General features: G+C 46.6%; 1 protein-coding gene across 2 annotated transcripts in view; it reads right to left on the bottom strand.

Moving 5' to 3' along the window:
- LOC128895206 (uncharacterized) overlaps positions 1-26,743 on the bottom strand; it is a 42,569-nt gene extending 15,826 nt beyond the window's left edge. The window contains exons 1-4 of one of the 2 annotated variants that reach the window (XM_054157617.1): positions 25,983-26,743; positions 10,348-10,417; positions 8,284-8,696; positions 5,244-5,384 (exon numbers count right to left, since the gene is read on the bottom strand). In XM_054157617.1, the coding sequence (XP_054013592.1) occupies positions 5,244-5,384; positions 8,284-8,678 (536 nt within the window). In that variant the 5' untranslated portion in view covers positions 8,679-8,696; positions 10,348-10,417; positions 25,983-26,743. Of the gene's footprint in view, positions 1-5,243; positions 5,385-8,283; positions 8,697-10,347; positions 10,418-10,520; positions 10,540-25,982 lie in introns of those variants that run through there. The other variant, XM_054157618.1, reaches the window with a different exon arrangement.
- Positions 26,744-26,755: the final 12 nt, after the last annotated feature.

Below are 26,755 nucleotides of genomic sequence, written 5' to 3'. Positions count from 1 at the left end.
GGTTACGAAGGAATCGATCCTGCGACGATAATGCACAAATGTTGCGCGCGTTCGACCAGAGAAATCGACTCGTGCATACATTGGCGTATAGCGTGCATTCGCGACGGATGCGTTGCGTTAACGCCAAAGGTTTGTTGTCGTATTTCTCAAATAGCGATGAAAGCTCAAGCGTACAAGTTACACGTAGATTCATCAAACTCAACCAATGTTAGATCGACAGAATAGACAGAATTTTGTTCCATTCTGTATCGGAGCGTGGCACACTATTTTTCGCACACCCTGTACATACAGCAGCAGTGTTTACGACTCTTGTCCAAGCGTCTCCGCTTGCTTACGCTCCGGTCTCCCGTACCCACGTCCAAAGCTACGCCACGGTAGCGCGTAGTATGACGTCATCGAGCAGTTAAACACCTACCGTATGTATGATTTAAAGTTTAGACCTTGAGCTCGTGATATCATCCCGAAACGTTCCCTCGTGTATGTATATTTACCGCGGAATAGCACGCACGATCGAACGCGCCATCTTCTTCGAACCAACCGCTACGAGCTCTGTACAGTAAGACGCGAAAGTGTTCGAACCGAAAGTAACAGGGAATTGTTTTACTTCCAAGTTATAGGTAATAAAATACGCGAAACGATCATTCGAATCTATCCCGAGTCAACGAACTCTGCACTCTTCTCCATCTCCGCCTCTTTCGTTTCTGCGAAATTAGCAGAATCCGCGTTTCGAAAAGTTTAAGATGCGGGTCGATGGACCCGTAAAAGACGAGTCGCTCGCACAATGAGCGCAAGAGGGCCGAGAAGAGCGTCCAACGAAATTTTAACCTAGTTCCGTGCAAGATCGTTTTCTGCCGCGTCGGTAAGAGTCATTCGAGAGTATTAGCATCGATCATTCGACGAGCAAGGGGCGGATAGACGGGTGAATACGTGGGCGCCGTTAAGTCTGCAACCTCGCGAGCTCGACCTCGCTGTACAAGTTGCGAATGAGAACGGTCAGTGGTATCGGGAATCTAGCCCAAGTATTCCACAACCGTGGAAAGGTAAACGAGAAATGGAAGCGTATTTGTATCGGTAGGAAATTAAACGTCCAACTGTTTTCTGGCGAACGATCGCGACAAAGCGCTTGGTTCGATAGCGTTAACGGACCCGTCGTCGAATGTTTAACGTTTAACGCGAACGATTAGCTCGATGAATAGCTTCGATTGGGTCGACTCTGCTCGGTGTTTTCCATTTTGGAGCAACACACACTCGTCTCGTGCCTGCTTTGGAGCGTATTTTTAACTCCTGACGCTCGTAGGAATTTATGTAACGATCGAACGTATCCGATTGGTGGTGCCGCGACGAACAAGTGTGCACGAAACGTGTTAACATGTTCGCTATCACGAGTCGTATAAACTTGCCACGCCGATTCCGACGACGAATGACTCATTTTTCGGCGCTCCGAAGCGAGAGGACCCTTGATCTTTTTTACTCTGAGAATTCTGTTTTGCACGAGCGAGTGCCGACTTCTAAGCAACTTCGTTCCGTCACCTCTCAAAATTACAAGTGTTCTTTCTCCTCGTCAAAAATGTACGAATGCCGACGATTTAAATTTTATACATTTACAGTATTAATTCCGTTTGCGTTGCCACAAGTAGAGCTTGAACCAAGTTATGGTGCACGGTATACGTGTTCCCCTAGCGATGCCTGTGGGGTGCAAAGGGTTAAACGCGTGTACTACGGTAACTAACCCCTTTATGGCTACACCCAGCGCGTTGAAAATATATTTTTTAATATACGTCTTATACATTTATAGTTTGTTTAATAACAAGAACAATGTGAACGATCTAAAAGTGGCGTGTACGAAAAAGCTGAACGCGAAGGTGTTAAATAAAATGACTAGAATTTCAGAGTAGCCTCTGGCGGAGAATTTTCCAAGCAAATGCCGGATAGGAAATGTGTTGAATTGGATTGCCGCGAGTTTACGTATCGTGGCGCAAGCTCCCACACGCGACGTTTCAATTTGTACTCATCACTGGAACGAATTTATTGTTGGAAACTGACCGTGCTCTCGTCGGCTAGCACGTTTCCTGGCCAATTTTCAACAGGAAAAATAAATACTAGAATAAGCTGTACGTTGCGTTCAACAATTACTGAAATTCCAGAGGTGAATCAATCCGAAAACGAAAATTGCGAGGTTTTTGGCAATAATACAGAGGGACGGGCGATACACGCTGGTCACGCATGACTGACTAACGTCCGCAGCTCGATGTTACGTTCGATACGCGTATTGTTACGACAACGTACAGAGCAACCACCGTGTAAACGCGTAAAGAAACAACCCAAGCCGACTGATTTTTATTCCTATTTTATCTGACAACGTTGTGCAACTCGTGCTATAAAGAGAAAATTGCGTGATTCTGTCGATACGCGAATAGAGCGTACACACGCGGTAAGGAGAGCAACGATAACCTGTCGTGGAAAGATAACGCGACGCTATCATTCGCGGGCTACGGATTCGATTTTGTTTTAATCACCGATAACGGCTTAGAAATACACGCGATCAACCATCGTTGCGTGACTTAAGTTTTGCATCTGACAACTTTTTGTTTGTTTTAATTTAAAAGCAAGTTTGTTCTCGTTTCACACTTCTTTTTAACCTAATTTTCGTTATGTAACGATACTTATCGTTAGATAGCTGCAATAATCGTGAATACGAATTACGAAGTGGACTTCCTCCTCATAAATATCAACGAAAATTACGTCGGTAGCTGTGCGAATGGTCCGAGTGTCGGAGTGCTCCAGGAAGAAACTAACATCATTTATGCGTGCATTAGGTACTTAACAAATTGTCTGCGAGAGAAAAATGCACGTCGACGGGCGGCGAGCGTAAAAACCGAATCACTGGGTTAACGCGAAAATGGCTGTTACCTGGTCTCGAGCGAGGGATACCGCCGGCTCGACAAAAGGAAAAATCCTGAGGTTCGAAAGAAAGGGTCTGTAGTGTGTCAAGATGGCTCGTCGCCATGGTAACTGGTCAGAGAGCGTACTCGGTCTCTTTTGCATTTCCTCCCCCTCGTGACTACGACAAGTTCCTCATCCTCCACCATTCCCCTCTTATTACATTAGACCGTCCCGTTAACAGACCTATTCGACGAGTGAGATCGATCCTCGCTCGCGATATGCGACGGGATCGTCTCGTCGAACATCGAAAACATCGTTGGCGCATGATAACGCTCGCGACTAATCTCCTATCGTCGCGCTTAAAATAGTTAGAAACGATGGGACGATGGAAGGAGAGTCGACAAGTCGAAACATGGCGAAATACTCATCTAGATTTACGATTCGTTCACCGGTAGATCGAATCCGACTTACAATCACGAGTCTATCCGAATAAACCGTAGTAAGCAGTTTTTATTCGCCGTCTATTATTCGAGGAAACGTCTGTCCATCTCTGGGAGTGGCTTGTCCCGCGAAATCTGTCTGGAATCGCGAATCTTCGAGGTTGTTTATAAGAAAGTAAACGTACATACCTGACAGACGAGAATCCGTCAGCTCCCCGTGGCCGCGGCTCGGGAACGATGACCAGAGCTCCTGTGGGTACTCCTAGCATGCAAGGACCTTTTCACCGAACCTCGAAATCGAGCTCGAACCGAGAGTCACACCGCGATGCTACGCACTTGCAAAAACGCACGCACCAAAAATTGTTGACCGACGCCCGGGCTCGACGCGAACTAAACTACGCCTCTCTGACAGCGACACACGAATCTTATAGGAGCCGATGGAATCGACCGTAAATCCTCGGCACCACGCCTGCGTTTCTATAGACCTCCCTTGCTCTACCTGGTCTCGCTTTAAACTGAGCAGCTAGACACCGATGTCGCGCGGGTGAAACTGCGCCGGTGCTACCCTCTCGCGCTGTCTTTAACAAACTTGCCAACTACCTGCGCCTGCCACGCATGTCGAGACTATACACCACTGTTTTCGAAAGTAGAGGGCGTGACCCCTGCGGTAGACGCCGCGCCGTGCGATCGAACACGAGAGGCGAAACGTTGTTTTTCGGAAGGAAAATGCGAATAAACAAGGTCCGCCCGTACGCCGATCCTCAAACTTCGTAAACGTAGGCGTAAAATATTTTGCTCGAATCATTTCAAATATACCACTTATCTCGTTTAATTAACGTCCCCGTTCAGGGCCGACCAGTGTGGGTGGGGAGGAAGGCTACGCCATTTCGAAACCGATTGATCGATAATACAGTCATACGAAGATGTAAACAAAAGAGATGCATCCGAATAAGTACGCGTGAAACATGCATTATCGGATGTATTATAAGCCAGACATGTGCGAATTTGCATTCATCGACGTGCACATTCCTCGTATGACATCATACCTTATCTCGAGGCTCTTGTAATGTATTTTAAATCTTCTCGAGAATGAGGCCATATCGCTACCTTTTCCGTCGGTGTTCCACTTTTCGATTTAAATAAAAATTCCTCGTAATTCGAACGTACTCGCAGTATACTAGGTGCGTTCGTTGGTATAACGAGCATTCGCGATTCGTCGTCGATAAACCCGAGAGAACAGCTAACAGGAATGAAAAAAAAAAAAAAATACTTCGAAGAAAAAAAGAACATTATACGCGCAACTATTTTCTTGATCTCAAATGTGACATTTACATTGTCGAAAACCGACATTATATATTCCGAGCGCGTACTTTGTCATTTAAACCGGATCAAACGCGATAATGATCGTACTGGGCGATAAGTTAAGTTGAAGTAGTATATTAGGAAGCCGGCGCGCGCGAGCGGAGGCGTCTCTAAATCACCAACTTGAAACTGCAACGATGTTCGACCAGAGATGCGAAAAATTCTTATTTTGGTACAGTTTTCTGGGCACGAATCAAAGTTAAACGTTTCAACGTGATATAAAAATAAAACTGTACAATCGGAAACCAGATCTTGTTCTTGTTGGAAAAATGTTGCAAAACAGGAAAACATTACCATGCATACTACCAAGGATAAAGAGACGACGCATGGTCGATTTCGTATTCCTTCGCGAATACTGTAACGAATGAATTGTTCGAGCAAACACCGATTGCACGCTCGCAAAGTTTTAACATCAGACCGCGCGGTTAAACGAATGGAACGTCTAGAAACGTTATACCGGTACCCATGTACGTATATTGTGTGCCAGATGACGCGATAACTTCCTCGGAGCACGCATAATAACTGATCGAGCATAGAATAACAAAATTATTTACTTACTCGGTATCGGGTACTGACGCGATCAGAGGGGGTAAGCGTCCGTTGTGGTCCAGGAAACAATTGATCTCTGGCTCCTCTTGAACGGGAGTTTCGTACACCAAAGTTTCTACCATCGATCCTTTGCTCGAACCAAAGGAGACTCTGCAAGGATTGAGAAACATTATCGCAATTAACCAATGTATTTACATAAACGAAGTAAAGCTAGAGCTTATTGAAAGATCTCCGGATGAAAGAACATTCGCGTGGCACGTTTCCCAGAATGCACGTACAACGGTTTCGTTTTAGCGGAGAGACGACCATCGATGTAAAAAGCGTCGTTAGCCGTGTGGAAAGCCGAAAAAAAATAGTTGCCGTAAACCTCAATTTCCTATCGCGTGACAGTACTCGAAGCAAGTGAATCGGACACTCGGTAACCGCAGCAGCGGGCGGTCCGATATCAAAATCGAAATCCCGCGATCGAGGTATCGGGTTACGGCGATCAAGCACGGCCGAGATTAAAGCTACGAGTCTGCACGGTTGCCTGTATCTCGTTATACGTTGCAGAACGTGGTAGCATCGACCTTTGAAAACGTTGTAGAAAAGTAATCGAAAACTTTGATGCTAAACACCGGTCATCTCCATTACTGGCCGTATTCAGTTTAGAACACGTGCTACTAATTGGAAACGGTAAAAGGTTTCTTCATTTCCGGGAACATCTTCGTTTTCGGAAATGGTTGATTCATCCGTTGAAGCGATACGAGTGGTTGAAATTTAAAATTAATTATTCGCATTATTTTTTCTATCGTATTTCGATTCGGATTAAAAATTTAATTCGCATAACGAGTTTTTTTCTGTTTTTGTTTTTTGGTCCTACGCAACAAGGGTGATTTAAAGGGTTGACGTAGCTAGACGTTGTATTTTTGCTCGCGAAACAGGGTTCTAATCCAAGCTAGACTGACCGTCGACACGGTGCTGCCACACGGTGGAGAAAGTTAATCAACGAAACTGCTTTCCGCAGGGTAACAAACCGACGAGATGCAGAGATACGTCCAAGTCTCGTGGCTTTTCTTACACAGCACAATATTACACTGCACCCCTTTTTGCGATTGCAATTTTTTACCTATTACGTGTAAGAATATGAAAATAATTCGCGTTGGTTAGTCTCGCGATATCTATTTTAACGTTTAACGTTGTTCCTAAACAAGTAATCAAATCTAAATACGGCAAACGATTTTAAACGCGAACAGTACATCGCGCATAAATCACTTCTAAACGTTAGAAAATGAATAGAATACGTTATCTTTTCGTCACGGCCCGTAGTCCCTTTTAGTTAGGATTGTGTCACCGTTTCAAACTGTCCCCGATGACGTAACGACGATTCGTAACCATCTGCCCACGCACAACTCTCCCGTTTTCTTCTCCAAAACGCGAATTCATTGTTAGAGGGTGATCCATCGCAACACCGAGAATTGTTTCGGACGGAGACGAATAAATCGGTTGCATGCATTATTCAAACATCGCGCTCCCTCGTACCTTTGAAGACTTTTTAAGATCGCCGTCGAGGTGTTTTCAATTGTTAACGAATGCTTTTCTGCGGCGAGCAGCCATGATAAAATTCAATCGAACTCGACAGCGCGTAAAAGATATGCCCTTCAAACGACCTTCGAGTATATTTAACGATTCTATGATTCTTCCATCGCGAAGAGCTTGTTCCGCGCGAAGAGAGTACCGGATAGTTTCACCGAGCACCCAATCGAGAAAAGTTTCGAGTGGAACGAGTCTTCCCTCTCGCGACGATCGCTCTTCCTACACCCCCGAACGAAATAATGGGACATTCGAAAAATACATCATCCTTTTAACTTGCACAACTTCCGCCAGGAATCAATACTCTAATGGTTTCGGTTTCGCGGAACACCTTGTGTATTCTAATTCTCGCGGAACGTAACGCAACTGTTTGCTATTACTCACTTAGAACAATAGCATCGTGAAATGTATTTACGACTGGGTCAACTGTTAAAAGGCGTCAATTTTTACGAGTATCGTAAATTTTGATCAACGCGTACTTCCTACCGTAAAATAATATACACACGCGTACATTATAAGAACGGTCGCGAGCGTTCTCCGAATTCAATTGCTACTTTTGTCCGTAAATTACCATTTCAACCGCGCGCATCTTGGCTCATTTATGCCCGTTAAATCGTCTTCGATAAAAAGTCGTCCAAGTAACCAACGATAGAACTATAGTCTACGAAGTTTCGAAACTTGTAACTTTAGCGTGCAAGGACAAAGGCTGTACACGTTAGGCTTTGTTCGAGCACGGTCCACGAGTGGTCGTATGACCGTGACCTACCCAACATGTAAATGTCACGAGGGTTTCTGTGGGATGCGCTGCAAAAGACGGCTTGCAAACCGGTATGGCACGGGATCGTCCATCGTGGAGGGACTTGGATCGCGTTTGCTTTGTAAAGGGATGTCCGATGAAATATATTAACCTACGAATCATTAGTCAAACTTTCTCTCCTATAGCATCGCTGTGCACGCCTGCCACGGAGTCCACCCCCGACTATGCTTCGGTAGCTAATGGCGTGTCGTTTCAGTTGGATTTAAAAAAAGAAACGCGGTTGTATAATTCGACGCTGTTTTACGACTCGATGGATAATTTTAACTCGAGCAACGCTTCCAACGATCCACCTTGACAGTGAACGAGTCGCTCCGATTTTCCTCTCCCGTTCTATGTCGAACGGCGATACGTTCACTCGACACTCGTAAACGTTCCGATCGTTCTTTCCGTTAAACGATAGTCGGCAAAGTAAAACGATCGATGTTGCTCTTTCGAGGTTGAAAGATGCTCGATCGAAAATTGCCAAAAATAGCAAACACTCCGAGAGAAAGAGAGAGAGAGAGATGGAGAGTTAATCGGTCGCGCGAGTTTGATATGCCACCGGGAGGAGAAGGTTAAAGACCGAGCGAACCGAATTAGAAAGGTGGTCTCGAACGACCCCTGAACTCTCGGTACTCGGACTCTTTAGCTCTGCCTCTAATCCCTGCTGGGTTTCCTCACCTTTTTAGACTAGTGTGCTTCGCTCCGTTGAAAATTTTGTTCTTTCGATCGCTTCCGACCGTGCTGGTGTCGCTGTTGATGCTGTACAGACTGTCGTCTTTGGTGACTTTCGACGTGTGCAACGTCGACTTCTTCGTCACGGTACCGTTGTGCTTTGGGCTTTCGATCGGCGGGAGCCCCGGCTGCTGATCGCCGGCATGCTCCTCGATTTTCGTCGAGACGATCATCGTTCTGGCCGTGTCGGAGTAATTCCTCGGGGAAACGGCTATTGCCGGCTTCGAGGCCAACGGAGGACGTTCTCTCGGACTCTTCTGTAGCTTACTAGCGCGATAGTTGGCCTGATTCGTGTCTCCTGGTGGCGGCTTGTCGTCCGTTGGTAGCATGTACGACAACATCGTCTTGCCTCCGTTCACCTGCACGGAAAAATAAAAGTGATTCTCACAGCGGAAACGGAAAACGGACACGCGATCGCTGGAATCGACGTGTCTCGAATCGGTTCGGGGTATCCTTTTGCTCATCCGGTCGAGTCGAGCGAGAAGGAGGTCGCGCTTGAATTACCGATTGGAACTAATTACCCCAAGCGCCTGTAACTTAAGATCTGTTAACGCTTCAACGATTTCCGTGTAACGTTTTCTTTGTCGCGTAACTGTACAAACGCGACGCGGATTTTGTTTAAATCGAAACACCCGTGTCCCGGTCTCCTATCTCCGGTAATATTTCATTGACGTTAAACGGCACGAGAAAAAGTGCGAGAGAACGTTTTTCGTTTGATCAAGCTTGCAGCGAGTCCGAGCCAACTCTCGACATTTGAATTTCTGGCGATCAATTTTACGGGAAATGTAAAGACGTGCATCGGAGGGGAGGAGAGAAAAGAAGAGAATCCCGAGAACCGTGACGGGAATCCAAGACATTGGATCGCGTTTACGCTCAAAGGATGCGCCAAGGAAGATATCGGCGGAACCGCGAAACCCGCTTGTGGAGAGCAGGATGGATAACGTGACTCACCGACTATTTCGCTTCGGTTCTCCGTGTACTGTTTTCAATCGTTATTTTACACGAGTAGAAAAAACGTTCGATTTGATATAGCGGACGCTGGTACTCTGCCCAATATCGATATCCAACTGGTACGTTTTCCGTTGCAACGTTCAGACATCGCACGACTGCTTATGAAAGATTGAGAGTCCTGACATAAAAATAACTTGTGCTTTTTTAATCATTGTTTTCGACCTCGTAAAAGGTCCTCTTTGGTGAATATTTTACTACCCGATAAACGTATTTCATAACCGAATTGGATCTATAACGAGGTAGAAACTTTCGATCTTGTGCGAATACTCTACGATCAAATGTTTATTTTCAACGAAAATGCAAACTTTTCTGCGCCGGCACGCGATACTCCCGCTTTTATTGTATATCGGACCGACCACGCTGCTTGTACCTATGTCGCTTTCGCGCACTCCGCCCGCGCGAACCACGTGCAGTTCACGAACTCGGTCTCTCTTTCAATCTTCGTTCGAGATTCCGCGATGCACTCTCGAGGGTCCGATGTTTCGCGAGCAATACGAGCCGCGCACATAAACGTCGATGCTCTCGACAAGATTGATTCGCGCGCGTAAATCGTACCTCCTTAGAGAGCTCTGCCTTTGAAGGTAAAGCATTTCGTGGGTGCGATTACAAAAATTATAAATACCTTCCAAAGCATAGGGACTCGAGATCGTTCGATGCAAAACAAATTAGATGACTCGTTAATGCATTAAAAAGTAGATATCGTCGCTGGATATCTTAACAGAGAGCCAAAGCACGTTCCAGTTTTGCAGATTGTGCGTTTTCCGGCCTGCACAAGCGCGATCCCTCTCTCTCGAAGCGGACTTGGGATCGCGGTGAAACTTGTTTGGATGATTGGCCACGTTTTGTCGCGGCGAGGGGATCGCGTTCCGATATTTGTTTAAATCAATACTTTGAGCGGATCCAATTACGCGAACGACCGCCAGTGTAAACATCGCGAATTCGCGCGGAGCCAACGACAAACGAAGGAGCCGAGTACCATTTCATTCTTGGAATACTTACGCTCGTACCAAGGAGCTCTCGAGACGGTGCTTTTCAGAAGGCTCGCGTGCTGGACTGGCATTTGGGCTACCTGCAACACAAACGCGATATTCCGTGTCAGGGTATATCACCTACAATTTCGTCGCGAGCTCTATTTCGTGTTCGAGCGCATGGTATTTTAACGCTGTACCTACCGGGTGCCTATTCGTAGGCTTTTTAATTCCAGGCCCCCCACCCACGGAAACTCGTTAACCGTGTTTTTTGTTCGTCAACTCGCGATACCCAATTTGAGGAAACCGACGAGGCTTCAAAGATGCCCACGCTATGCACGAGTCGATGCTAGATTAACGTACGGAAACGCTTCGGTAACGTGACATTTGAAAATAAAGTTCACCGTGTCGCACCGGGACCATCGACTAAGTTTACTGAATTTTAATATTATCTCGTTAGAGAGAAAAGGTCGAATGCGTTATTTTTAATTTTACATCGTTAGAAGCGCGATTCCAAGCATCGTTTAGAAATTACGGAATATGAGGAACGAACGCGCGCACTGGCGGCCGATCGGCTTCTGGCTAAATGGGTATGTAAACTGTTAACGCAAACGGCGCGCACTGGAACGTATCGCCTGCGCTGGAATTTAGACTAACAATAAGGAAGCAGAGTGAGAGAGAGAGAGAGAGAGAGCACGTAGGGAAACAGGTCGATTCGGGGTAGAATCAACCGCGAGGCTATTCTAAAAAGCCCATTAGTCGAGAACCGACGAGGTGGTCCCTCCGCGCGCTGCGTTCAACCCTGGCCGCTCGAGCCACTCTTTTTTTCAATGGGCAATGCGTCAGCAGGCGTGGCACGGGACGAGCGGGAGGAAGCGATCTCGCCGGTTGAATAGGCACCTGTTTTCGCAGACAGGTGACACGAACACGTACAAAACGCTCGCTGTATGCAAACGCGTGAGAACCTCGAGATAGAAACCGGGGAGGGCAATGACTCCTAGAACACCGCGGGTGCGCCGACAGACGAATGTCGACATCGAGAATAAAACCTTCCTCCTGGCCCGACGCGTCTTGAAAAAGAGTACCTTCGAGCGTCTGCCTAAGCTCTACTCGCGAGATTTCCGGAGATACGAAACCTACCTACTCGACGGGACAAATTCTCCGAGGTGCGCGTTGTTTCGTCCCGCGTTTCTCAACTCGCGCTCACCGTTGAACAATCCTACTCGTTTCGTCGAAATGCTGCTAAACTGTTACCGTGTTATTTAGGCTCGTAAAATTACGGTAATTAAAAGTACTTTGCACCCGCTCCGTCAACTTTGGTAATGCCTCGTAGATTGCCTTCGAGCGAGCAAACCTCGTAATCGCAACTGCTTTCTTTCTTTACGCGCGTATGACTGGAACGCAAAGTCTCAATGGTGATAGATAAATCAAAGAATGGACACTTACACGAGCCAGATAATAGAAATACGTGTCTAGGATGACACATAGCGTGTCATTTCAGATAGTCATCCCGAAGAAAACAATTGACTAATGTAAGCGCATTCTAAAGGTCAGTTATGCATCAAGACTCTAAAGGGCATAAAAACCCTTTGCACCGTTACTACGTTACCTTTGCAGAAACAGCTATTTATGTATCGCCTTCTTACACGGTTGATATAGCGAATAAAATAGTTAAATAAACGAATGAACGATAAATCTAATTCTACACGATTATTTTGTTATCGGTGTCGGAAGATTTCTGTAAATCTTCTTTATCGTCTCGAGATAATTATCGCGTTGACTCCATTGAACAAAATAAAGACCATCCTAATTGCGACAAATCTTCTACGTAACAACGGACGCGGAGTTCGATTTTCCGGACCCTTGTTAGAACGCCGGTGTATTTGCTTTGTTGGTTCGGGGGGCGTCTCTGAGACTAAAATGGAATAATTTGTTCGGTAGACGTTAGGAAATGAGCGAATAAACGCGCAGATTGCGTTCGGTAAGCAAAGTATACAATTATTACGAGCACAATGCTGACGCGGTCGGTTTGCGCGTCGCGATTACGGCGTCACGACACTCAATGTAATTCGGTGCATCGGGGTACTAAATTGATAAATTTGCATGACTCGCTATTCGCGGACACCGTTGGCTACGACGCGCGAACGGATCCGCTATTCTCTCGAGCTATCAACCGGCTTGCCCGAGTAAATTCCAGCTTTCTCGCTTCCGTTCGTCGCAAGTAGCGCGACAACAAAGTATTATTATCTGTTTTACTATCCTTATCGTTGCTTTTATCTTCATTTTTATCAAAAGCTTTCTATGCGTTATCCTACCGCTTTAACGAATTTCTGAGCTCATCGCGATGTCATCGATTCGCGAAACTCTTCGAGTATCGGTGCCCGAGCTTTCCGTTTTACGTCTCCCTTGTTTTTTCTGTTCCAGCTCATCTCGCATCGTTCGCGAAACATTTTTTCTCTGCAAAGTTGCGTTTGATTTATTTCAGCGGTGAAAACTGCTCTTCGTGTTCGCCGTTGGTATCGATTATGAATTGCATTAACATAATATTTACCTCGCGCCCAGGATGAACACGCGACGCTTACGTAACCGCAGGACGGCGACGAAACTGTGTCGTAAACTGGGGTCCACCGTAGTCGTCGACAGACTTTTTAGACTCTTGCGTTCTCGCTCGCGTTATTTACGAGTGTCGTCTGTACGTTGTTTTCTCGTCGATCGACAAAATGGAAACTCCGTCGACGACCCTGCACTGCAATTAGGGAGACCGGTCATGCGGGAAATACGCGACAGTTCTCGAAGCGGTCAGCCGAGTCGGTACGAAACAATCGATACAATTTTTGTGTTGTAGGAATGCGAGCGATCGCAGAAATACCGTCGAACTTCTGCGGTCATTCGAGAACTTCTTCGAGTTGAAAATAAGTCGTTCCGACGATCGTCGCGAATTTGAAATATACACACAAGTTAACTGTAAATCAAATTTATCGCTCCCCGTAAATAAAGCGTTAACACGGTAGAATAAAAGAAGATTTACATCGGGAGCGAATGAACATAACGATCCGTTTAAAACGTACTTTAAGCGCGTTATTACGGAGTACTACGCGTGAAAATCATCTAGCGGAAAAGCGTGCGTGCACCGTTGCCTCCTCTTGACTCCATCGAGCCATCGTGCTTCGCCGATGAAACGATTCGAAGATGTCTATTTCCGGCCAGGAACTTCTAACGTTACATTGGACGAGATTTCCGGTACCGTGACTTCCTGTCGTTAACAGTTCTCGCGTCTTCGCAACTTCGAAACACTTGGGAAACAACGGGCGAAAAAATAAAGGTCGATACACCGACGAAAATGGGCGTAATTTTTAACTGGATAACAATTTCCGTCAAAATAATTCGTAATCCTCGCGTATCCACAAAGTAGGAAGAGCTATTCTCCCTAAACAATGATCGTTGTACGTATAGAAAAGCAATCGCAATTGGTTTATATAATCGTACGAACATTGTCGGGGACACAATGCTCTCACGTGTTTCTTTGTTCCACGTTACTTGGCCTCAACTACAAAATAAAATAAGGGTTCTCTGTCGACCCGGGAAAGATACTTCTTCGTCTGGTCTTGTATATTAATAAGACCCCTTTTGATTTATTTTGCCACGAGAAATCACCAACCTATCGTACCGCCATCACTTTAACATGCTACGTTTATCTAATTTCGAGTCTCGAATAAACGATATGCTACAGCTTTGATCTTCTTTTTTTCATAGGCAGCGAGCAATCTCGTCGAGTACACTCGGAGTTAAACGCGAGCCTGTCGGCAACACGGACGTAGAATAAATGATTCTCACGACTTGTGGGAACACTGTACATCCAACGTGATTCACTCGCCGTAAATTCGAAACCGCGCCTCTAAAGATCTTCTGCTCCCTCTTGAGTCGACGATAAATTTTCAAGCCCGTCTTATTTTCTTTTGTTCCTCCGCGAAATTACGCCCCTTTCGTTCCTCTGCGTTAACGCTCCGGTCGCCATTCTCTCATCCGTTTCCCTTGCCGTGTTCGTTTATATCGTCATTGTTGCTCCAGTACACTTATCGGTGCCATTACTTTTCACGCGAATCAATCGCTGGTGCTATCGTTGTTCCTCGACGTGTTCAGGATACTCGGTCCGTGAATCGTTGGAAGAATTTTAGATTCTAGCGCTTCCTGTATATTTTAAGCGCGCGACGATTTTTTTCTCGATGTACACGTTCCGAAAAATCACTACGTAATCCGATCACTCGACCGACCGGAGTCCTGCGTTAATGGTGCGCTGAGATGACGGACGACGAATAGAAAGGACGATTACTTTGGCCGCTAATAAGCCCGGGCACGTTGACCGAGCGCAGGAAGGTTGTCCTGCGATAGAAGTGCACCACGTAATAATCGGTTAGAGTTTCCGTCCGTCATTCTGCTTCTACTCCTTTCTGGCTGGTCGCTCGGCTGGCTGATCGTGTTCCTCTCGCCGCTGCTTCTTCTTCTTCTTCTTCTTCTTTTTTTTTTTTCATGCTCGACGTGTCTCTGTCACGGGTATTAACGTAACTGTAGTACCAGCCGAACCGTAATACGAGCACGCTTCTCTTCGTAGCTCAAGAATCCTCGGACGCACGCTAAGTCGCCAGGATTACGGATCTGCGTGTGTTCGGACGAACGCGTACGCGCCACGCCTCTGTGTTTACGTCAGTGACTATTAACCGTGGCGCCGCAACGCGCTCACGGTGCGCCTGCGATTCGATCGTGTCTTAGTTTTTTTTATCGTTAACGCAATTATTACGGATTAGGTAGATTTCGATTGTTACCATGTCACCGCAATCATTCGCGATTAGGACCTCGCAAACTGTGCCGAGAGCTTAAAAGTGCTAAGAACCACTGGTTCACGTGCACGTACACGTACAGTGTGTAAACGAGAGTTCGTTCCGGACGCAAGCCGGAGAAACGAGTACCCAACGGATAATTAGATATCCGATGTCGTTCTTCGCGGTTGACTCGCGCGATATTTTCTTCTCACTCCGAGGACTCGAGAGATCGGTCGCTCGTGTTTCCACGCAACTGACTCGTCGCTCTCGGCACAGAAGGCACGATATCGATGAACTTGAGAGGAACGGGATATTATATTTAACCGTCAACTTTAGGGGAGGATTAGCCGATTCGTACGCGAATGCAGTCGCAAGTGCAACATTTGAGCGCACTTCTATCGCGAAACGCATACAGAGCCGCGACCCTCGGCTGCCGAGGGTGACGCGGACCCTTCGTTCTCCCTTGCGGAGAATAAGAGGGACAACGATCGCTAATGTACACAGACATTGATTCGTTCACGAATACGACGAACAGACGAAGCGACGAGGCGTGCCGCGATTTTCATTTAATTCTGTACTCGTGCCAAGGAGAGTACAGTTCTCGACGTTTACGTTGCGAAACGATGGGAACAAAGCGAGTTTGTGCTGCGCGGGATTTCCGCAATCCCGAAACCGCAAATTTACGGAGAAGTAAACGCTACTTCTGACACTTACATGCCAAAATCTACGATACACTTTCCAAAGTTTGTTCTTGTTGTATCGCAACGAAACGAATTCAATTCCATGGTACATAACTTTGGGCACAACAAAGATATGTTCGCGCGAATCTTCGAGTGCTCGAAATCCGCGAGGCGCTAAAAGGTCGGTGCTGTCGTTGATAGAAATCCAGGAGCGGTACGTAAAGTCGACGCGATGGTCGTTGTCCTCGAGTTCGTCTCTAGTTTTCCGCGTGACTCCGACTTTTAAAGTAGGTTCGCTCTCTCGACATTAATCTTCTCGGCTCGGTGTTGTCGAGCAATTGCGAAATATCCGTGCAGCAACGACACGTCTACTCCGCGCACTGTACCGTGTCGCGAGGTCGAGCTGCACGGATGAACCCGTACGGGTTCTGGCAGCTGGTTGGGTGCCAGCAAACGTCTATGCTTCCCGACGTTGTCCGCTGGCATTATAACCAGGAAGATGTGCGCCTGATCTGGGGGGCACGTCGACTCTTTTCCCTCCTTATCTTATCGTGAAAATCGACTCCAACCTCGTTACCGCGCCTCGTGTCGTCGTTTCTTCCTCGTTCGCCTGTAACGGTATCGGTATATTTCGTAAAATTGTAATTAAGTTAACGCGACGTCAGCCAATGACACAAGGATTTCCAAAAAGGAACAAACTCGCCGCTAAAAGGGTTAACGATATGAAATATAGTCTCCTGGTACACCCTTCGCGACAAACCCAATTAGCAACCACGGAACGAAACAAACGCACGTCAACGGGCTGTTGTTCTTGTTCGTTTCTACTCGGTGGGGGATCGACGGTCGGCGCTAAACGTTTCGCGCGTGTTTGGCATTCTTGAAACGTTTTTTCGTAAGTGCCGGGAAGAGGAACGACAGGGCACCAGGTGCGAAGAGGGCATGTACATCGCGATTACGCTCGACGCGAACGTACCACGACGGCTGGCGTAAATGACGCGTGCACGCGACGTTCTCGCTGACCCTTCTGTTCGCCCAATCGAGTCTCCCCTGTCTGCTGAATTCTCGTTTCTCCTATCGCTGGCTGGTTGTACGGAGTTTCGCCTCGTCGATTCAAACCCATGGGTTCTATTTCTTCAAGACCTAAACCAGGCAATGTTCCGATAGGGCAACTCCAACACTCGCCGATGAAATTCGTTTTCGAATCGTCCTCCAGCTCGAGGGGGCTCAAGGCTGAGCGCCCGATGCCTCGGTACGGACCTGGCAATTCGAGGTTTCTTTTACTTTTATTGTTATAATCCTGCATTTCTCTTGCATCCAAGAATTCGAATGCAAATACGTGGAAGATTTTCGAGCGACGCGAATCGATTCGACGGTGGTCCTGGCAGGCATCTCGAACGTAGGATCGGTCGGGAGCGTTTCGAGCAGTCGGATAATTTGGAATGCGGATAAACTGTGTTACGCAGTTAGGCAGGCTCGTCGAATATGTTCGGGTCCGCGCGAGCGTAGGCGCGTACAAGTCAACCGTCGGAATTGGACGGGTCAAGTTGCAGCGATGCGCCACGCGGTGAGGTAATCCAATAAACTCATTGCCAGCTGTCGCGAACCTTGCTTCGAAACGCTCGCGAAAACCTGCTTCTTATTCAATTAGACGTCCCCTTTCCCTTAACGCGGCTCGCGTGAAACTGACCACGGGGACTCGACGCTCGTTGTAGCCGTGCAATTTTAAAAAAATACTTGGCTGGTCTGACCTGGTCTTCCCAAATTCCATCTTCTATCGTCAAGACGAGAAGGAACAAAATTAAGAACAAATAAATAAAATGCCTCGCACGATTGCGAGACGCCTAATTGCTCGGGGAAACGACTTGAACTTCTTTTATCTCGCCCGGACTCCGCAGGAATCTTCGAAGCGATTAATTAATGAAAGAGGCGCGCGAGGAATAAAGAGGCTACGCTACGCGATTGTTTGTAACGAGGTGCGTGGCTCTCGATCATTCAATCCGGCGAACCGTAGCTCGCGTATCGTGTCCCGGGTCGTATAACAGCTGTCGTACGTGAATCGTGTTCGGTATCGAGGCTTGCGAATACGTAGGTCCGCCTTCGTACGCGTAAGCTGCGTAAACGACCGTGAGTCATCATCGCACAGTTGTGATAGAAACGCGTAACGGAATAATTGCGGCGAAGAACGCGCGCGCCGAAGATCCGCGAGCCCATTCACAAGTTGCCGAGCAGCGCTGAAAGGAAACTTTGAAAAACGTTCGTAAAAACGACCATGGAACGTAATCACGGTGCAACGATGATGGACTCGTACAAATTGCAGGTTGCGTTCCAGGGCAGAAAACCGAACGGTATTACGAACGTTCGACGATCCCTTTAGCATGTTTTCGATTATAGAAAAACTAGCTGCAACTGCTGAAACGATGAGCAACTTCTGGTTGATCCGGGTAACTCTCGTTTCGTGGTATATACGTATACTGTATTGTTTCTACTTCGCCACTATCTACGCAATTGCGATCTCTGATATTTCTGTAGAAACCGAGTCAAAATTCTGGCCCGTTAACGAAACCAAGTTAAGAGACGATAGCACGGCGGAGGATTTTCATGTTTCCAGGAAGCTGCACGAGCCAAAGTTATTTCGATCCAGCTGCAAACGTGGGTCAGCGTACCAAGACAATTTCCTGAACGCTCAGACCATCCTGCGTGCCATCCTTGTTTAAAGCGCGGTCGCTTTAACAACATTTTCTTAGCGAGACGCTCTTCGGATAACGCGACGTTGGTACCGAGTGAAAAAAATCGAACTTGCTCGAGGCCAAGAGCACGCAATCGTACTTGGATCGCATGAACGTTGCGTGCAAGAAAGAAATTTGCATGCAACATTGAACCGGCAGGAAAAAACTTGAAACGCTATCGTTGCGTTTCCTTCGCCTTGAAGCGGCCGTGTTTATCGGTTTCGCTTAGCTCGAACGATAAGAAGAAATTAAAATGAATTGTCGATAGTAACAATTTTTAACGATAAAATTATTGTAACCAAAGCGTTAACATACCATGGTATACTTTCTCGTCAAATACTTGCGATTAACTCGATAAAAAATTAATCGAAAGAAGCAAAACGAAATGTAAATAATTTAGAAATCCATCTGAGATTAAACGACCCAGTTAACGTTTGCGACGTTATTTCGATGACCGCCGACCCCTAACCGTGTATCGGTTGTACCGAGATCGAGCGAGAGTTCATTTCGAATAGTTGCTTCGGCGATTTAATTCACCACTCGCAACACGCCTAATTTACGGTCGCGGAAGCGTACGGTACCGCGTGCTTTCCATAGCTGCAGTTCTATCTATATACTCTGGATGCAGCTCCGTCGCGCGAAAAGGACCGCGGAATCTCTTTGGATTTGTTACGCGCCACGTTTTCCGCTTCGCAATTCCCAACAGCGAACGTGCTTGGAAAATTACAGTATCACGTTTACGGAACATTGGAACTTTTACTCTTTTTCGAATTAGTTCGGGCAGCGCTGAAGCCATGTCCGAAGTGCGATCGAAGAAAAGGGGAAAAGTAGCCGAGTACCGAGCCAATCCGGTGCATATTCGCTCGGAGCATTCGTTCAGGAAACGTGCAACAGCTAGCTGCGATTCAACGCGCGCGACGAATCTTTCTCGCCAAGGGCAAACATTTTGATCGATACAGACGCTACGAGGAAAACGACGACGCCGACGAGTTACGGCGCAAAATAGGTACACAACGTGCACCCACGTAGGTACACGAATGAGCATACATCGCCGGAGAGTTAAGTCATTCGCCAGAATTAGAACGTACCGGTCGAATGATGGACGTCTGCGTTTAAAATTCGATATACATATGTAGAATGAATCTCGATGTACCGCGAAACGCGTTGCGCTCCTTTCGAAACCGTTCCGCTCGATCGCAATCGATTCTGTTATTTTTGTTCTCGCGTTCATCCCGCGCACAGACGCTCACCACCGCTCGAACGCGGCGTACGTCGAGTTATTAACGAAATTATCTTCCACCGCAGACTTCGCTCTAACGACGCCACTGTGCGCCTCGAGTGCCTTCCCCCTCGAGCCTTTGTTCTCTTTTATTATCGAGCCATCGAAATCGCTCCGTACGATTACTCGTCTGCTCTCGCTTCCGTCTACGTAGCTTACGTAACGCGTCATCCGCGTGCACAACGTTCTAGTCGCTTTTCGAGCTAATTTTGAGCGCTAGCACGCTTCCCCCTAATTCCGCGGGCTTACGTTTCGTTGCGGCCGTTACGCGTAATCATGCGTCAGCCTGCTTCGGTGACGGTGTAAAACAACAACGAGGGCGATAACGAATTAGTGCTGTGTTTGTTGATTAATTTAGGCCCCTCGACCAGGAAACGGAATCGATTTGCATTAATTTCCACTTGTCGTTGAACGGACGCGAGATCCATCGAGTCGATTGGCGCTTACATTTCGTTTCGAGCGTAGATTGTCGCTCGAACAGTTAAACGTTTATAATCTCCGAGTTTTGTACTTGCAACTGTGCCTTGTTGTAAGGTAAAGGGGAAGGGAAAGGTTATCGGGCCGAGAAACCTTTGTAGGCTTGGAAAGGCTAATGTTTCCGTATCAAACCGAAGATTAGCCGTTAATGAAAGTTAACGAAGAGGAGCGAATGCGGTAAGTCGGTCGATCGAGTTGCGCGTAGGTACGCAACGTTGCTCGCAACAGGGGGGGCAACGACATCGTGCAAGTCTCCGAGACGAGAGACGCAGGATGGGCAGGATGCATCGAATTTCAAGCACTTAACGCAAAGATCGCCACGCTTTCCCTCGTCGCGACTCTTCCTTCCTTTTTCCACTTCCCTGTTCATCGACTATCCCTGTCTGGCTTTTGGCATTGTTGCGACGCCGCTGACCCGTGAACCCACCGATCCAATGAATAGGTTATCCGAGACTATCGAATTTCATTGTCAGTTACGCACCCTCGAAAACCGACGTGTCCGATCGACCCCATGAACAGGTGTGGCACGATTTGCTGACAAGCTCGGCCGATTCGTCCGGTTAACGAACCGGAAGAAGGTGCCGATACGAATACCTTCGTTGAGATTTAGCTCGACAACAGCTTTGAATTAACCACTCAACGGTTGTCGATTGTTTTCTATCAATTGCTACTGGAACAACGGCTTTCTGATGTTTTTCTTTATTCACGGTTTAGATTAAACTAGCGTTTAATAGACACGGCATCCTCCTCCGTCAAAATCTAGATGCATCCAAAAGTTTTTCTGGAAGGACGCGGTTTGTTCCAGGAAGTCTCATCATCGGAACCCGAATAGATGCGACAGACATTTGAGACGGTCGTCTGGGAGATCGACGGTAAATCTTTGGTGACCAATCGACAATCTCGAGCCGTCGTCGCGCGATACACGCTAACCGGAAGGAAAGTAATCATCGGCTGCGCGGTTTAACAGGCCGGGCCCCGAACCCAGAAATCTTCCCCCTCGACAGACGATACCCTCGGTAACCAATTGTTTGCTGATTCTTTCTCCCTAACTCCAACATTCGAAGCGAGTCTCGGAGAGTCGCGAGAACGAGGGGTGAAACGTTGCTCGGGGAGCAAGTTTGCGACGAGTGCAAGCTACCCTCGATCGCTACCTTGCCGAGGTTAACGCGGTGCATCCCCCGCGATAGTGACCGTCCCTAGATAGAAGAGGGAACGTGGTCGTGGGACGGTCGACTGGTTGTTTCGCGTGTACACGCACGGCAAAGGTAAAAGCAAAGGCAAAGGAAGAAATCGATACGACGCCTGCGCGCAATGGAAACCTAACCCCGCTAGAATCGGCGTCGTTCATCCTTCTCGAGGTAGGGTTCCGCCACCCCCTGCCACCGATCCGCTTTCGTTATCCAGACGCAGGGCAACCCCGTCGCCGTTAACTCACGACATTTTATTGCCATCCAGAAACGGCAGCCGACTTTGCGGCCAACCGGTACGTACCCGAATACTCCAAGGGTCAACTCAACGACAGACTGCGATCTTCCCCGTTCGCCTAATGTCGTCTAGACGGCCTCCTGACACACCAAACTTTAACCTACTCGCTCTCTTCGGCGGCTGACCCGGATATATTTTGGCTCGAGAATGTATCGCGGCTAGACGCGCGTCCAAGATGCTTTGCAGAAAACATCTAGCGCTTGTTCGATCCATAGATCGAACACGGAACGTCGATACGGTACTGATTCATGGACACCACGTATAACTACAATCGCGACATTTCTAGTTCCGAGCGGTCGAGAAATGTCAAAGATTATCGCAGCGGAATGTCGGCGGTCCTTGAAAAATGTCAATTGATATTCATGACCGGAGGTTTGTACAACCGCGCTATCGTGTCGATCGACGAAGGCGTGTAATTAACACTTTTAACGAAGTCGAGAAACGAACAGGTGGAAATGTAACGGAAAAAATAACGTCGAGAACTCGTGCAACAAAGCACAGTTGTAGATCGTTTAAGAATCCGAAACTATCGTGGTTCGATTGTTGCAAATGTGCTTATAAAAGATTTCTTTTTAATTTCTTCCTCAGTAAAAATCAAAAAGTTTTCAAGGCATTTCGTGATCAAACTATGTAGAAGGATGTTCTCTTACGCGCGATATCATGGCAACGATCATTTTAGCGACCGAACATGCTGCGTATCTTAAACGAGTTAAGACGCGACTCGCGAATCGTACTTTCGCAGATAACGTAATTACACGAAACGGCGATCGATCGTTTCGATACATGCTGGATAAAATCGCCGATCGAAGACGTATTTACCGGAGATCGTGCACGTTGGACCAGCTTTTATCCAACAGGGGCTATCGACGAGCAGTTCTCGAAGCTTGTTCGCGTCGCCATACACACGGACGCGAGGACGAAGGTTCAAGTGTCCGTTCGTGTGCCATTTGTTCGTGGACCCAGTTACGCTTCCATTCCACTTTTCAAACCGATACAAAATTCCACGCATCGATCCCGAGCTTTAAAATAGGAAAGAGTTTCCTGAGTTCATTTTTAACTCTATTATGACTTTTGTGTGAAATGTGGTTCTACAGTTTCTATCTTTTCTCCGATGACGTTAACCAGCTCTTATCGAGACTTTGGAAACTGGACCATAAGGCCAGAGTTCTTCTTCGAGTTTCATCGACGTTGTAGAAAAACGTGACTATGTCAACGGAAAATCTCCAAGAATGACGTGTCGGTGTCATGCACCCCGAGAGACCCTTGAAGGCTTAGCCTATGAAAGTGACGACGCCATATACCGTGTTGTCAGCTGAGATTTATGCGCTACGACTCGAAAGTTTGAGATCACCTAACTTTCTTCTAGACCAGTGGCTCTTAACCTCGCGGCACAGTTTACGAGAAGATTCTTAATCCTATTGTGCTCGCGGCACGATTTAGAGAAAAAGAGAGCTCGTCGCAGACCTTAATTACGATCGATCGCATCGTACGTAAATAATGGAAATGAAATTTTGTAAAATAAGTGGAAAGTCTTCTGCTACGGTCGATCGAAACCTGAGCTTCGTTACGCAAGCAAGTGATAATTGTATAAAACTATTAGCCTTGACGAGTAGATGTTATCCGTATTAGGCACCCCAACCCTTCTCTCTCGCTCTCTCTCTCTCTCGTGACCAAAGGAGACAGTGACACACAAAGAAACGGGGATTCGCGACACAGAACGCGAAATAGCGTAACAGATTTAACGTATTACCCAGTAGTATCTGGAGCAACCTGTTTGAAAACATGGCTGCGTATTAGAGACGTCCCTGACTCGTATGCAATTAACTTACTAATACCTCTACTTCCATACGTTTCACCCGAAACTGGTTTATAGATACTATAGCTTCTTCGAAACTATAAAATGATCATCCTATAACTATAATACATAGTATACAAATAAGCCTGTCTATAAATATTTTTTAACTGCAATCGTACGGATTCTCTAAATTTGAATTTTCTATGAAAATTCGTTTCAAGTGGCTGGAAATGGCTCGTTTAATTACGCAACGTATCGAAACCCTACCATAGTTTTGTAACTTTATTATGGAAATTTCTCAGACTTCCTGTTACACGCGGCCGAGATTCTGCTCCACTTTTCGTTTGCGAAATTCTCGTTTTTCAATTTAGAGTATCCCTCGCGAGACAAGTTGTTACCGCGCGTAATTTCTCAATTAAGAGCAACCGGCCAGTTTGACGTGACCTTTCCCAGTCGATTTACGGAAAAGTTAATCGCTCGTGAACTGCAGAAAGTAAACGGACCGTTAAGGTAAACTGGTCGAATCAAGAGCAAACAAATTAAATTCGTTTAACGGCACGCGTAATTTATTTCAACGTTTCAGGAACCATAGAAACAATCGCGTCTCGTCAGGCTATTAACTCGTTGAAAACGTGAAATAATATAAATTAAAGTTATGATACAGGGAACTAATTTACGCGTAACGCTCGTCTGGTGATTGAAACGATAACCATCCGATAAGGCATCGGAGATAGGCAACATTGAAAACAAAAGATAAATAATTTTGGACAATCGTTTACGACACTGTTTTCACGGTTACGGAATGAATGAGAAAAAAAAAAACTAAAATTTCGGTTGATTTGAATTTCGTTTAACTTCCGAGACACGTTTCACCGTTGCGTTAATATTCTTCTACGCTGGTGCTCGCAGGTTACGCAATATCAAAGCGATATGACCGGTTCGTGCATTGGATCGTGTTACACGTCGAGTATATGCAACGTAAGTACACGGTTACCTTTTTACGCGGCATCCGATGAAACGTATCGTTTGATTCGCGTTCGTGAATTTATTTCTGAGGATACAGTATTTCAGCGTTAAAACGCTAGTTCGGATGCTTCGGGGTATGAACGAGCCCCATTCAGTTAATATGGTCTTTTAGTAATTATCATCTCGAGAATCGCGACGCAATGAAGGACTCTTTTGTACCGTGCCGCGCGAAGACAGCGTGTGTCACCGCTATCGACAACGCTCTCATCCGTAGTCACGTGTCGCATACGTTTATCGCGACGTCGTTCGATGTCTTCGCTTTATTACTCGATATTAAAATCCGGGCTCGATATAAATTGCTATTCCCGTTAAATGTATTCAGCTTAAAATGCATGCCACGTTTTGAGACAGCGAAACCTTATCTAAAATGTAAATTCTTCGCACGATTACAAATACGGAAAGGAGTCGTTCAGCTTTGTATACGCGAAACTTTTATTTTATGTAACGCTCTTGTTGGAACAAGTGTGGAAGTGGACGTCTATAATTTATATAAGTGGTGCGCAACCTTCCTTACTGATGGACCGAATAAAATAATCTAACGTCGGAAATATATTGTTTGCATCGTTTTCTTAGTAACCGTATTAAATTACGGTAACGATATTCGTACACCATCGTAATTTTCGTACGGATTTTTTAATTTGCTTATAACTTTATTCCAGCGGCCGGATAAACTTGATAAAAGAGCGAGATTGACACGCGAGCAGAACTCGGTGTGCTACTTATTTACATGAATCACCGCGTTAAGTACCAATAAATTAGTGGAAAATAGTACGATACAAGTCGCAGAGGTATATGGTACTGCGCATAAGTTCGGGCATCCTATGGCCAGTTGCGATCACTACTATAGGCACAACGAGCCCATTACAGGCTTATGCGATATGACCGCGTTGAATGGATATTTCTACGGGTGTAGAACCACTTCCGTGGTGTTGTTTACTTATAAAACGGTAATCAATTAATTTTACGTAGTGTCATCTCTTGCGATCTATCCATACCGCCTAGGATGGCACAGCCTTTTTACACGGCGAACTTGCCTTAAAAATGTTATATCGTCGGACGATATATCTAGAAATATTAATCCGCATCAACGCGCATTTTCGTCACTGTCATTATTATTCGTTAACGCACGGTACACAAAATGTTAACCGAATCATTTATTCGACGAGTACGCGAGCAAAACCGCGGCTAAAGAATGGTAAACAAACATGTCAGAAAATATCAGAAGCGATTGCGCGGTCGATTCAATTCGCGATCGATTCGAAACATCGAAGAGAATCGTTGTAATTCGCAAGGTTTAAGATCGATACTGCAACAGTGGCTACGGGTATTTGGCAAGGACGCGATAACGCGATAACGATTCGTGCAGAGAAGATAAACTCACCTAGGGTAGTCGTTGAAAGGTCGCCCTGGGAAACAGCTGATCCGGCTGGCTCGCTCGGTGGGTGTCGCTTTCGTTGAGGTTTCTCAATCGTGATCGGCTAACCTCCAAAACTAGCTGCGCAATCGAGTGGTCGCGAGCAAAGGGGCGGGGATAGAGGTGATCGCATGGAACGCACCTCGAGTTATCTTTTCGTGTTGGTTGCACACGACTCGATTCAACGACAGTGTCCTGTCGCAGTTAAAGCCGCACGCAAAGATTACGAGGATTGTCGGTACTCGCGAAGGGTGGCCGTTGCGTCATATATCGTTGCCAGGCGAACGGGACGTAACCCAATTCGCGGCTGGCAGCTTCAGCTTCTGCTTCTGCCTCTGTCCCTCGTACCATTCTTTTCCAAGCGTTTTCGTGTTGCCTTTCGGTATATTCGAGGAAATTCACTGGTACGTGCGAATGACGAGACCACACGAGACACCGTGACTCACTGTACTAACATCCACCAAACTGGTAAACACACCGCGAATCGAGAAGTCGCGGTGGATCATCGAACGATATTCGAGATCTGACGATCGTCGATTGTTATCCCATCCGCGAGAGGATCGGCGAACGCCGATGCCTCTGGACGCACTACGAGCCGCGTGTATCTTTTAAGGTTATTCCGTTGTCGGGGTATTTTCGGGGACGTAACAACCACCGAGTGAAAGGACGCGACAGGGAAAGCCACCGCGAGTGCCAGGACCGAGAAAATCGAGAGACGAAGCGCACCCCACTCTGCTACC

Source organism: Hylaeus anthracinus, unplaced genomic scaffold (assembly GCF_026225885.1).
Source record: "Hylaeus anthracinus isolate JK02 unplaced genomic scaffold, UHH_iyHylAnth1.0_haploid 4, whole genome shotgun sequence".
Taxonomy (NCBI): Eukaryota; Metazoa; Arthropoda; class Insecta; order Hymenoptera; family Colletidae; genus Hylaeus; species Hylaeus anthracinus.
This window is presented reverse-complemented; position numbering and strand designations above follow the sequence as displayed.